Raw genomic sequence first — 14,528 nt, forward strand, 5'->3', positions numbered from 1 at the left:
CAACATGTAGAGCCATTGATGAATTGAATGAAGTATCTGGCACGACCATTTGATACGTTCAATTTACGAACTTCATCGTATAGATACATATTGTTACTGTTAAAACTAAGAAACAATGTTAGGTTTTGGTCCACCCAATCAATACACATCACTTTACAAGTGAAAAACTATTTAATTAAAAAACACATTAAATATTAGGGACATGTTTCATCTCTATCTGAGATTTCATCAGCCATAAAATCACGTGGTAGAATACAAAACTCATGGTCCAGAAACTGAAACAAATGGAAGAAACCAAAGCCTTTTTAAGTATTATTTGAAAAGTGCAAAAGATATATATATATATATATATATATATATATATATAAAACCGAGCTTGATAGCTGCAGTCGCTTAAGTGCGGCCAGTATCCAGTATTCGGGAGATAGTAGGTTCGAACCCCACTGTCGGCAGCCCTGAAAGTGGTTTTCCGTGGTTTCCCATTTTCACACCAGGCAAATGCTGGGGCTGTACCTTAATTAAAGCAACGGCCGCTTCCTTCCCACTCCTAGCCCTTTCCTGTCCCATCATCGCCGTAAGACCTGTCTGTGTCGGTGCGATGTAAAACAACTAGCAAAAAAATATATATATTTACATTATTTACACAAAATGACCTCACTTCTTGCAAAAACTTTTGTTGTCTTCAAAAATTGAAATATAACTTGAAATGTGACATGTCTGCCATAATGACTCATATGGAATACAATGTCCATTGTTGCTGTTCATATTTATAACAGAAGTTCCTTTATGAACTGTTGAGAAAACACTAGAGAACAAGTATACACATATTTAATGAGGTAGTTTAACATGTCTTGCAAACAATCTTTCTGCACGACCTTACTTGAAAATGTTGCAAGCATTGTTGAAATCTGGTAGTTTCAGTGTGTTGACTGGGGAGATCAAAATTCTGGCCTCAGAAATAGGATTGGTACAAATCCACATCAGAACACTTAAAAACTTTAACTTGTAAGGAATACTTTCAAATTGAGCTATTCTGGTAGAAGAAATCTGAAGCTTTAGGAGATTGCCTGTCATATGACAAAGATCAGCGCTGCATTACCACCATATTCGTGGCTTAAATCTTAAGAATATTCCTTTAAAAAAAAGATGAGGTCTGGAAAGAAAGAGAGATAAAAATTAACGGGTTAAAACCCTTGGATATCTAAGAAAAGAGATTCCGTCACAAATGTATGACATAAAAGCTTAACATAAAATTGGATGGAATATGCTAATTTTATTTTTACAAACCCAGGGATTTTTCAAATTACAAAATTATTTAATAAACACGACTGTCATAGTCTCATTTTCGACTAAGAACATTAATGGTCATATATTTTATAACCATAATAGTGTAAATTACAACAAAGAGGATTTCTTACATTCAGGAATCTATAAACTTAAGTGTGATCAACGCTTTGTCACATACATGGGGCAAACAGGTAGGAGTTTTTGAACTAGATATCTCGAACACGTCTTTGCCAATAGACACAAGAAGTATTCTGCAATGAGTGTCCATATGGGAGATACTGGTCACCAATATACTGACATAAAAAAAGACTTGATCATTTTAAAAAAGTGAGCAAAGGGAACCTGATGAGCAATTACAAAAATATTTATATAGGTTAGGACCAGAGTATTAACTTAAACAAAAATTTAAATGACTTACAAGAGAACAAAAATCCATTATATGAAGAAAATCACGAAAAATTAATAATTTGAAGTCACCTTATCTAATTTAAACTTCCTGCCCTCCTGCCCTCCTGCTCTGAGCTATTTACCCTTTCCCCACTATTAGCACTGTTCCCCCCACCACCACTAGCCACGCTCCGCCGGGTGAAAGAAATTATGGAAGAGTAAGAATAATATTAGATGGATCACAGAACTTAAAGAAGACATGAGAGAGTTGCATATTAATTAGAAGATTTAAAATACAAAACCAATACACTCAAAATATTGAAAGATAAACACACTAGACTACAGACAAAAATCAAACAGAATAGGAAGAGTGATTCCAGAAGCAGAAAGAAAATTACGTTCAGAAAGGATGAAACAGTATTGGGCTGACACAAAGAATAAAAACCTCCATAAACCTAAGTAGCCCTATGTTGGCTAAAAAATTAAAATAAATAACATAGTTTTCGGGGTTGACGAGTTGAATTGTACACTCCAGATTTTTAGTATCAGGAGATAAACCATGTGGGTGTTAAAATGCCCCAGGAATCCTTAGGGGCGGGGAGGCGAGGGGGTTAAAAACCACCTTGGTTTCGTTCATGATATAAACCTAATAATAAAATTAATAAGAACATGCTTATAATGCTTCATGATGTAATATTGGAACTCAAAGTTTAGCCCCAGGGGAGGGAGAAGGAGAGTGAGATATAAAAATAATTAAAAATAGTGTCAAATCCATAGTTTTCCATGTCGCTGAGATGAATAGTAACATTCCGGATTGTTAAAGTCCAAGTTCAGCCCACTTTGGCATAGGGGGTGAGAAAGGGTAAAAAAAAAAAAAAATTGTCCAAAATGACCGAGATAATGGACATGTGTATGTTCCAGTATGACTTACAAGTATGACTTACTACCTGGAAATTATACTGCGGGAGTAAGACGACCCTAGAACCACTAGGGAAGGGGGTGAAATATAAGTCAGTTTGGAGCGATATATATAATATATATATTTATATATATATATAGATAGATAGATAGATAGATAGATAGATAGATAGATAGATAGATAGATAGATAGATAGATAGATAGATATAAGAAATAAAAATTAAAACAGACGTGAATTAATGAGCCTCTTCCAGGCATCTTAGAAACTTAAAACTTTGTACCAGACAAGCTGTTGATTTCAGTATCACTGGAAAAATCTAAAATTCTCAAAATTATCTGAGGGGGACACGCTGGGAGTTTCAAATCTGTATAAGAACGCAGTCAGATATATTTATCCAAAATGGTAACATATAGGTTTCATGGGCTTAAAGGTTTCTGGAAAGTACTCATTTTTGACCCCCTCCCCCATATCAAGATGGTGGCACAATCTGCTAGGCAAGCTAGAAAATTGAAATTTGGCAAAATTATAGCTTTTGGCCTGTAACAGATGGAAAATTTACAAGATGTTTAATTTTTTTATTTTTTAACCCCTGAAAAATATCGAAATATGGAGGCAATTTTAATGACGGTGCAGACCTTCCTTTTGAGGTATTTGGTGGCTAAACGGCAAGTCGCATCACAGAACGGATGGCACAGTCTCAGTTCAATTTGGAGTGATCTACATATTTGGTCCTATGACTTTTTGTTGTATCTCTATCCCTTATACATTAAATTTGGCTCTATTTCTCGATTTACCAAAATTTTGCATTTTGTACATGTATAATTAACGGTTTGAATCACTTATAAGAAAGATAGGATCATCAAATTGTACATGAATATTGGCCCACCCAGTAGCCATATGAGAGTCAAATTCTACGTTTGAAGCTGTCACATAAGTATCTGAAAAGTAATTCAATGTGTGAAAACCTTACACAAATTTCACCCTATTCAACATTTCTAAAACAATCTTACCTTTGTATAGATGAGATATGAGGAAATATCATAGGACCAGCCATTTAGATCGCTAAATGAGGCCAGAGGCATCTTATCGTACAATCCATTTTTCAATATGATGCACCGTTTAGCAGCAGTTATTCTGTAAATGAAAGTGAACATGCATATACTTCCATATGTCGATCTATATTTATTCATTGAAGTCGATTTGTAGCGAGCTAGAAGGTGTGTGTCTGCCATTGTGATTATTACTTTACAAATCAATAGCAACTGTCAGCAGGAGGGCATCTGCTATTGTAATCAGTATTCCCCACATCGACTTTAACTGGCAATAGGAATGGGGTCCTCCTCCAACTCCTGTGTACCACTGTAGTGAATAATTCCCTTCTCGATTTGACTAGCAGAAGGCAAGGGAGCGCGCAATTTTTTTTCAAAACTTATTTACCCGATTCTGTTTGTCAGTAGGCAAAGGTGCCCCCTTGCAAGGGTACCCCCACATTATAAACAAATTTACCCATCAAAATGTGACAGACGTTATGCATAGTGAATTGCAGTAGACAAGTGGACCTGCCGTTATAATCACAACTCTGCAACTCGCACGTTACATTGGAAACAATGTCTGCGGACCTCCCTACGCTTCTTCTCGGATAACGCCAAGAGACATGCTGTTTAAAAAAATCTTATTTGCTTCATGTACAGTAATTTACTTCGATATCCATATCCAATGTAGAATACCGTAGCAAAGCACAGGTACATTTGCTAGTACTCTAATTTTAAAAAAGACTGTAAAATTTTACTTCAGCCAATTAATGTCATAGGGCCTAATAAAAACATTTCTATGAATGGTTGAAAGTAGACTTCCCATAGAGTATCTACATTCTCTGCATTTTGGTGTTAAAAGTTCTTCTATTCCATGTTCTGCTATAGATGAATAGTTCATAATCGAAAAGGTATGGCTGTGTAGAGTGTTCCGAGGTATTTGTGGATCGCAGAGGTGAAAGAAGGTGCCAGGGTGAATGGGTCTAACTACAATGTCAAAATTAAATAAAACTTAAACTGAAGGTTATATTTTCAAAATGCAAAATTTCACAATTAGACAAGTCTAGGAACGACAAAATTGGTGGTCTAAACAGATCGTGGGCTTCAAGCCCTCACTTAACTTTTCCTGAGCTCCTAGCTCAAATTTACAAAAGAGCGCAAATTTTATACAAGGGCAGAAATCCCCTAGAACATGGAGCACTTGCTCCCTAAATTACAATATCCGGCCTCCCAGAGGCACTTTTATAACGCTTCCAAGCCTACTCAAGGCAACATAGCATGAAACTCTAATAATCTCTGGCCTTACAAGGCACTGTTTACAAATAGAAATCTAATTACACAGAGGTATCTAGTACCAAACCTACAGGGCTTTAGTGAAAAAGAACAGGTTAAATAAACGGCCCGAGTACAATTTGAATGGAATCGAAGACTGAGCTCCAAAAATTTAAAACCTATAAGGCGCTTGGCCGACGAAACAGGGGCTATTCCCAAACTACTGACATTGCTCAGATGGAAATAACTTTAATACATTGCAGAAACGAAAGATTACAAAAATGTGGCACCTCAAACCAAAATGAAAGGGAGTTCGAGAGGGTGCTTCACTCTCTATCCCCGATTTACAGTTAAGGATTTTATAAGGTTTTTACATTAGCCGGCAGAAGTTACATTTTTAGAAAAGAAGGTTACATGATTAATGATTCGGACCTTTCCCTCGGGTTAAACTGTGGAGCTAGCAAGAAAGAAAGAAAGATGTTATGTGGCCATTACCTTGTAGAAGTTCTAGCAGCTGACAAAGAGGCCTCCTGCTTGACACATACACTCAGTAAGATGATGATTGATTGGCTAAGAGACATACAAAGCCGCAGTTTATAAACCCTCGGGGAAAGTTCGAGACCATTCAAGGTTAAACTAGCCACACTCTCTCATGTTTACTAGATACTTTCAAAGTTACACTCAAAATCAAAGAAGAAGACTGTGATTGGTAGAAAATTAATTACAGAAATTAGGAATTGGCTAGATTCAAAACTGGCAGAAAAAAATAAATGAACAATTAGAAAAAAAACTTATGAATACAAAACTTCTTTAAATCAAAAGTTCTTTCACTTCGCACCAGGGTACATGATCATAGCTTTTTGGAAGTGCCATCTATGGGAGAATGTCCAAACTTCTTGATGAATGGCAAGCAAAACAAGTAGAAATTCACACAGTACATAAAACTTCACAATAACAAAATTACATCAGATTTCTGTGGTGACATCTTCTGAGTAAAGTTCTAAGTAAGTGTAGTTTCAGTGTCACTGTTTCACCAATTGAGGGGTTCTTTTAGACGCTAGATTTAAATGCGCGGTGTTAGAGTGTATCTCCCAGTACATAGAGAAAATGGGTTTGAATTCTCATTAATATATTATGCATACAACAAAAAAGTTCTTTAAAACATCTAGTAGAAAAAATAAAATCCACAACTTTTCTCTACCTTAGCTGTCATTAGATAACTACCTTAAATAACATAGATGGAAGTATAATTTCTTATTAATGTTGATTTGTTTCTTTTTGTCAAGGTATTGTGTGGCCAATAACTGTGATGCCGCACTGGCTGCAAACAACCGTTTCTGCATTCCCACAAACTGATGCAAGCTCTGAACTGCGCAAAGCCCTAACTTGTGGGTCAATATATAAAATTGGTCTGTTTCAAGGTCTCATAGTGCCTGCTATATGGACTGTCCTTCTATTTGCAATAAGTTCAGTGTTACATATTTTATAAATGATGGTTGTAGAAATGTAAGAAATTGTTGAAAATGAATCTTCAAATAGTAATAAAAAGTAGACTAACATGAAATAAAAGATCAGATGTCATTTTTATTTCTGCATTTATATTTCTCTTCATAAAATGCCACCTGAAAGTAACACATTCGTCTGCAGTTCATTTAACAAGAAATGTTTGGAAATTCCAGCCCTGAGTTGGGTCTAATATTACTTCCACTTACAAGTGCTTTTAATCCCATTTATGAATGATTTACATTGCTCAACTAATCATTCTCCTGAAATCCCAGTGATATTTTTAAAAATATTATTATTTACCACTGATCTGCATTGAGGGCTGTCGCCCAGGTGTCAGATTTGCTATCAATTGTTTACCTAGGCTTGTAATGTAAACTTAAAAGCTTTTCAGTCTGTCAAACACTTAAGTTAAATATAGATATTACACTATAACATACCTGTAAAAAAATGCATTATTAAACAAGGAGTAAAAATACATATTATTAAACAAAGAATTACATATTTTGTTCTTAAAAGAACATGATCAGATGCTATCAAGTCACATTCAGTATTTGAAAATACTGTATTTATGTTTATTTCCATCCAAATACCTATGAATCTGAAATCTGGAACTTATCTTAATGAAGTTATAGTATTATAGTGTAATATTTATATTTAACTTGTGTGTTAGACAGACTGAAATCTTTTAAGTTACATTTAACTAAATTGACACTGGAAAGTATGGCTTCCTTCTTAACAAATAACCTAGTCTTTTCGTAAATGATTTCAAAGAAGTTGGAAATTTATTGAACATCTCTCTAGGTAAATGATCCCATTTCCTCTTTCTATAAAAGAATGTTTGTCCCAATCTGTCCTCTTGAATTCCAAATTTGCCTTTATATTATGATCGAACCCACATTTAAAAACTTATTCACCGAGCTCGATAGCTGCAGTCGCTTAAGTGCGGCCAGTATCCAGTATTTGGGAGATAGTGGGTTCGAACCCCACTGTTGGCAGCCCTGAAGGTGGTTTTCCATGGTTTCCCATTTTCACACCAGGCAAATGCTGGGGCTGTACCTTAATTAAGGCCACGGCCGCGTCCTTCCCACTCCTAGCCCTTTCCTGCCCCATTGTCACATTAAAACCTATTTGTTTCAATGTGACGTAAAGCAAATTGTAAGAAAAAAAAATAAAATAAAAACTCTATTCAAGCTTATTCATCCACTAATATCATTCCGTGCCATCTCTCCACTGACATTGTTGAAATTTAACCTTCAAATAGTAATACAAGTAGGCTAACATGTCCAAGGTTTGCAATATTTTTGTAACATTACTCTTTTGTTGAAAATAACCTAAAACAAATCATGCTGCTTTCCTTTGGATCTTTTCCAGTTCTCAAATCAAGTAATCCTGGTGCAAGTCCCAAACACTGGAACTATATTCTAATTGGGTTCTTACCATACCATAGCTTTATATGCTATCTCATTTATATCCTTACTACAACCCCTGAATGTTCTCGTAACCATATGTAGAGATCTGTAATCTTTATTTACAACTTTGTTAATGTGATTACCTCAATAAAGAACTTCTTATACTGTATTAACACCTAGGTGTCCACCTCGGTGGTGTAGTGGTTAGTGTGATTAGCTGCCACCCCCGGAGGTCCAGGTTCGATTCCCGGCTCTGCCACGAAATTTGAAAAGTGGTACGAGGGCTGGAATGGGGTCGACTCAGCCTCAGAAGGTCAACTGAGTAGAGGTGGGTTCGATTCCCACCTCAGCCATCCTGGAAGTGGTTTTCCGTGGTTTCTCATTTCTCCTCCAGGCGAATGCCGAGATGGTACCTAACTTAAGGCCACGGCTGCTTCTTTCCCTCTTCCTTGTCTCTCCCTTCCATTCTTCCCATCCCCCTGCAAGGCCCCTGTTCAGCATAGCAGGTGAGGCCGCCTGGGCAAGGTACTAGTCATCCTTCCCAGTTGTATCCCCTGACCCAGAGTCTGAAGCTCCAGGACACTGCCCCTGAGACGGTAGAGGTGGGATCCTTCGCTGAGACCGAGGGAAAACCAACCCTGGAGGCTAAACAGATTAAAAGAAGATTAACACCTAGGTACTATAGTTACAAAGTACTTTGTTATTTAAGGTCAACCTAATCAATACAATAAATTATTGATCTGATTGGCCTTGGATAACAAAGTATTCTGGAACTGATATGAGGTGTAAGGGATTGGAATAAATTATCAAGGGAAATGTTTGATAAATTTCCAAGTTCTTTGAAAACGTTTAAGAAAAGCTGGTTAAATAATTGATAGGGAATCTACCACCTGGGTGTCCGTCCTAAATGCAAATCATTAATGATTGATAAAATACAGATTACAATATAATTTGTAATGACCTAGTTACTTACAACAACCCTTATGAGGTACATTTACTCTATCAACAAAGTAGTTAAAACTGAGGAGATTTTTCCTCTGGTTGAGACTGACAACATGACTTTTCACCTCATTTACCATCATCTGCTGTCCATTTCACAACTTTGTCGAGGTCATTTTGCATCTGCTCACAATCCTGTAGCTTATTTATTACTCTATAAGGTAAGACAATCTGAAAAGAACTTATCTGGGTTTCCAGTTCATTACTCATATCGTTTATATATAAGGTTTGTCCAAATGAGACTGAGACTTTTGCTGATTTCTGTAAAGGTTTACTGTTTGGAATACGTGAACATGAAGATTTCTAAGAGGGTGATATATCTGCCCAAATACAATCACCTCATGGTTCAAGCAACTGTCCCTGCAATACATTTGATGATGGGTAACACAAGCAAACATGTCCGTGGTTGCCAGCAGAACCATTCTTTGACAGTCTCTCAGACTTACTTACAATTGCTTGTGAACTGGCATCTCTTGATTGATTTTATTTTCTCACCAAGCTGCCCACTGTGCCTGATCTTTTTTGGCACATCACTTGTCCACGATGAAATTCCCAACACCATGTGAACATTGTACAGCGTGAGACATACTCATTCCCACATATATCTTTCATGTGACAGTAATGCCCGGTTTCTGGAATGATGAGATATCTGTCCGATAGCTATTAATTTGTTACATTTGTCAATTCGATAAATCTTCGCTGCGTTGCACAGTGGAATAGCAGTTAACTTATCAAACTGTTAACTATTGGCTCGTTGATCAAGTTTCATAAATACACACTAGATGCCACCCCTCGCATTGCTTTGTTTTTGTGTATTAGATGTTTTCCCTACACTGTCAGGCGCATGCACACAAGTAATGTATCACATTTGAGCTTTCCATGCAGCTCCTATTATATCCTCTTTGCCATGCAGCAAGAAATTTTTATTCAATTAGTGCTTGCAGGCGTGGATGTCAGTTTCTTAGTGTTTAGAGACCAAACCAAACCAAATCAAACCCCACGGCACTTAACGCCCTTAAAAGGGCCTTCGCCTGCTCAGCAACCGTTGCTCAGCCCGAAGGCCTGCAGTCAGAAAAATTTGACATTGTTTGAGGATTTCGAATTAAATATGCACACCAGCAGCACATGTCACACGTGATCCAGTTTGCAATGAGCCTTATAAATATACCGTATCTATAACTTGTTATTCTAAAATACGAACATTGTTTAACAACAGTATAATGATACATATCGAGTAATTAACATATATAACTTGTTAGTTCCATATAATGTAATATTGTTGATTAAAAACAATCCCACGGTAAAAGTATATACTCAATGCCAATGCAAGTAGGCCTGCAGTAGGCCTACTACAATAAATGTGTAATTATCTGTTATATACTCAGTTATTGGTACCAGTGCTTTTAAGGACACAAATGCAGTCACAGATACAAACATGGTAAGACTCAATAGTATTGAAGGGTATCGTAATTAATATTTGATCAACAGGGGCAATGAAAAATTAATTGTCACAGGATGCAAATTGTCGCCTATAACCTCAACCAAATGTATGACAGTATATTTGTTTAGCATGAATGTGTTTTTGAATTCACTTTTACACTTCATTAGAACATTAGGCTGACGATGATATAATTGTGGTCGTTCTAGAATGTTGACCATTTCTACAATGTCTTCATCAGAAGAAGATGAGAAAGCCATAAAAAATTTTACAAACACAATATTATCTGCTGATACTGAACTACTGAATATGCACCCACCCAGTTAACAAACAGATATCTCCTGCTCAGGGCCCTCTAAGTTAGCAGGCGATTCATCGAACCGATAGATGTATCTTACATTCATGCAACGCCAAAACACAAGTTAACCATTCGATACCGCTATAGGTTCAATATCTCAAGTTCCAGAAACTGTCCATAAATGTTGGCTCCACCAGCACCACCTGCCACCACAAATTGAATAACCAATGCTGGCCAGTTCCGAGCAAAAACATACCTAGTCACATTGCTTCTGCATGTACCAACATATATTAACAGTTTTCAATTACACCAGATATTTTCTTGACACCAACATATGCGCAATGTTCTCTTTCTTGAAATGACAACACTCATATTTAAGTTTCAGTTTAATTCAAGCAACCCTTAATGTACAATGGTGTAAAATGAAATCCCTACACCAAGAAGACATTAGTTTAGATGAATGCAATTTAGGCTAAACAATTGGCTAGGTAACAATTATTTGATTAAAGTTTCCAGGTCACACCTTCAACTATGCCAAAAAAGGCACATGACATGGTGGTATGTTAATAACTGCTGTACTCACCACGATTTTGAATGCAAGCATGAAAACATGCATGCATTGTTTTGTACGGGTGCCATATGTCATTTTGCAGGGTGGAGTTCCATGCCTGTTGCACTTGGTCAGTTAAATCACCAATGGTTAACACTAGAACAAATGGAAAATTCTAAATTCCCATGGAGGGAATTAGATATTTTTCACCAATAGAGCATGTCAAAACAAAGGCCACAGGCAGTCATTTTGACTGCTGCCACATAGTGATATATATCTATCATCCAGGGTTCGGGAAAGATACAAATGTTCAATAATTTATTCTGAAACAACATAGGTATCCATTGGAATGTATTGTATACAGATCAATCCATTTTTAAATATTAATAATTGTTCATTTTCTTTCACTTTTAATAGGTACCAATAACATTTTGGCCGACTTGATACTGAAGGCTTGTGAAAACTTATGAGATGATATAAATAAGTCTCCATTTGTTTACAGACCTATTCAAGAACTTGATAAGCAATTTATGCAAGTGATTACCTTAGGTGAACATTTTCTGTAGACTACTTTGTTGCACAAAGAATATGTGTCAGAGGTTTTGTTCCGTTTACAATTGGACTTCACTTGACATTGTCGTCACTTACGATTGGCACATTGGACCTGAGGCTGAGGCTCAGGCTGAAGTGTAGGAAGTTCAATTAACTGGGATCTTGTCTTAACAAAATCAGATCTTAGTTCCTGTATTACTTGAAGAATATAATCATGTCCAGAGATTCTCTGTACCATAACTTACTGGTAAATGGATTTATTGCTGCTAGATCAAGTACATTGTAAAATACTTGTACAGGCCACCTTCGGTATCCAGCCCTTGTGGTGTATTTTTGTGCCATTTCATCAGCTACATCCACACCATACTTAGTTCTGTTGTAAAATACTAGGAAGCTTCTTGTTTCCTTCATTGACTTGAACGTTCAGGTGTAGAGTGCTTGGCAGAATCATATTCCTGTTCACTTTCCTTCATATACTGTGAGAGTAGTGTGATCTTCCTTCTGAAGAATGACAGTCTTGTACAGATCCATGCGTGATGCTTTAATTGTCTCCAGGATTTCCCTCCTCACTCGACTGATTGTTCCAGTAATAGTTTTCTTCTCTTTCAGTCTCTCAGCCAACTTTACTGATGTAAAGAAGTTATCAGTGGTCACATTACATCCTTAGGCATGGGTTCATAAGTTTCATTACAATATTTTCAGGCAGTGACTTATTGGCAGGTCACATTTCATCTTTCCAAAGATAAGGAAACCCATCGCACACATACTCAGAATCAACCTCTATCAGCAGCCAGAATTTTATGCCAAATTTATTTGGCTTGTTGGTCTTGTACAGCATGAACCTACACCAAGCTTTGCTGGGGAAGAGTTGTTCATCAGCTGTGACATTCGCTGCTGGTTTTCCCACTACTGTCGATAACAGTCCAAATAGTTGTTCCATCCATACCACACTACTGATACCCTGGTGCAAATGAAGGAGGCTTTAGCAGTTCATGACCTCTCCCAAATCGTCTCCTTCCTCTTCGAACAGGTTGCCCTCTGCTAAGGGATAGTCCTGTGCTGCAAAATTGATCAAGGCAGTTGAAGGAGTAACTGCGTCTATTGTAGATACCAAGTCCATTGTGTACATATTTTCATTAGCCGAATCACTATCCGACATATTACCACTGTTGAGGTATAAAATCCTCATCATCACTCATTACGTCTATATCTGATAATGTATCTTCGGCACCTGATTCGTCTTCTCCTACGGGGAAATCATTTCGACATCCTTCATATTGGAAAATAAAAAATCTATAGTGCTACTTCCATTATGGCATATGTATGTCTTTTCACTTGGTGTGTTAATCAGGCTTAACCCTTCAGTCTTGAGATATTCCAGAAGTACCTCTGTTTTACGGTTGTGAATATCTATCCTGCAATTCAGGTCTCTCATAATTATTAATAGATCCTGTGGCTGTATTCTGTTAAACCCAGCACTAATAATATCCATGATGTCATCACTGTTTTGCTCTTCTCCACACTGATTTTCATACCATATTTCTCAATATTGTCATTTAAAGCCTCCTGTTCAATTTGCACTTCTGTATTGTTGACTCCCCAGATTATATGTCATCCACAAACAACATTTTCATATCTCCTCTATATGTTACCTTTGTTTCCTTTAGAATTTCATCCATGTATAACCATTATAAATACAAAGTGGAGATAGTACACTTCCCTGTCTTATTCCAGTTTGTTTTCTAAACTGATCTGTTTCCCCACTGGAGTCTGGACTCAACTGGAACTGGATGTCTTTATGCCATACTAGCTGTAGTATCCATTATTAAGGGGACAAACATACAGCATGTGCAAAGTTATCTAACTCCCCAGCTACTTTCTGCCAATATTCACCCAATGAACTCAGATGACAAGCCACACCCGCTTGCAAGCACATGGCCTACAACTCGGATGATGAGCTGGGCCTGAGCATTGCCAATGCTCAGATATCTTCCTATAGTCCACGCAGTTTGTAACAGATGGCTCTTGCATTAAGATTTTCGTATACTAGAAGGTTGAGGCAAGGGTATGTCAAAGTTTCACCTTGTTTGACCTTCACACCATGTGTATAGGGCAACTCTGAAATATTTCAAATTCCTTTCAAGCCAGTAGTCAATATAGTAACTATACCGCTTTTCACGAGAGTTTCATCCTGATGTAAACAAATAGGCGGAACACCTTGTCTTTGCACGTGGACATAGACATAGTTGATTGGAGAAGCTATGTGAGCTCGAAGAAAAGTAGTACGTCGCATTAATTTTATTTTGTTTTAGTTTATTACATTTAGAGAGTTTGGAAGAGTACTTACTCAAATTAAAATATGGTTGTCATATATACTGGTGTGTGTGCGTGTGTATATATATATATATATATATATATATATATATATATATATATATATATATATATATATATATATATATATATATATAAGCTTTTTCATGAAATAGTGATTAAATAATGAGAAATGAAGGCGCAAGGCTTGGTGTAGAACAGGAAGTCTTCTCGTAGTGGGGGAAAGTCCCAAGCTGTACAGCATGGAGATAAGGTGTTTCATCTTCCAGCAATCAGTGAGTCAGTATTCATAGGACCATTGCATGTAGTGAAGCGCAAAAGAGAAAGTGACCATAGGCAGTGCATTGTGAACGTGTTTAATAAACTAAGTGAACAGAATCCAGGTTTAGTCGTAAAAGAGGTAGAGAAACTAAGTGCAGAGTTGTGTGGTGTGTTGGCTAGTTTAGAAAGAAAGGGTAACAACGCCGGGAAAGGAACGTAAACAACCTCAAAGAGTCGAGAAGAATGACGATATCGCCAAAAGTGGTATTGGAAGGAAAATTCAT

The 14,528-nt window shown here is 36.9% G+C and overlaps 1 protein-coding gene across 1 annotated transcript in view; it reads left to right on the forward strand.

Annotated features, from left to right (window-relative positions):
* The window catches only part of LOC136877090 (ABC transporter G family member 20), a 98,175-nt gene extending 91,730 nt beyond the window's left edge, over positions 1-6,445 (forward strand). Inside the window, exon 8 of the mRNA XM_067150908.2 lies at positions 6,184-6,445. Coding sequence (XP_067007009.2) covers positions 6,184-6,386 — 203 coding nt within the window. The 3' untranslated portion in view covers positions 6,387-6,445. The remainder of the gene's footprint in view (positions 1-6,183) is intronic.
* Positions 6,446-14,528: the final 8,083 nt, after the last annotated feature.

This window comes from Anabrus simplex, chromosome 7 (assembly GCF_040414725.1).
Source record: "Anabrus simplex isolate iqAnaSimp1 chromosome 7, ASM4041472v1, whole genome shotgun sequence".
NCBI lineage: Eukaryota > Metazoa > Arthropoda > Insecta > Orthoptera > Tettigoniidae > Anabrus > Anabrus simplex.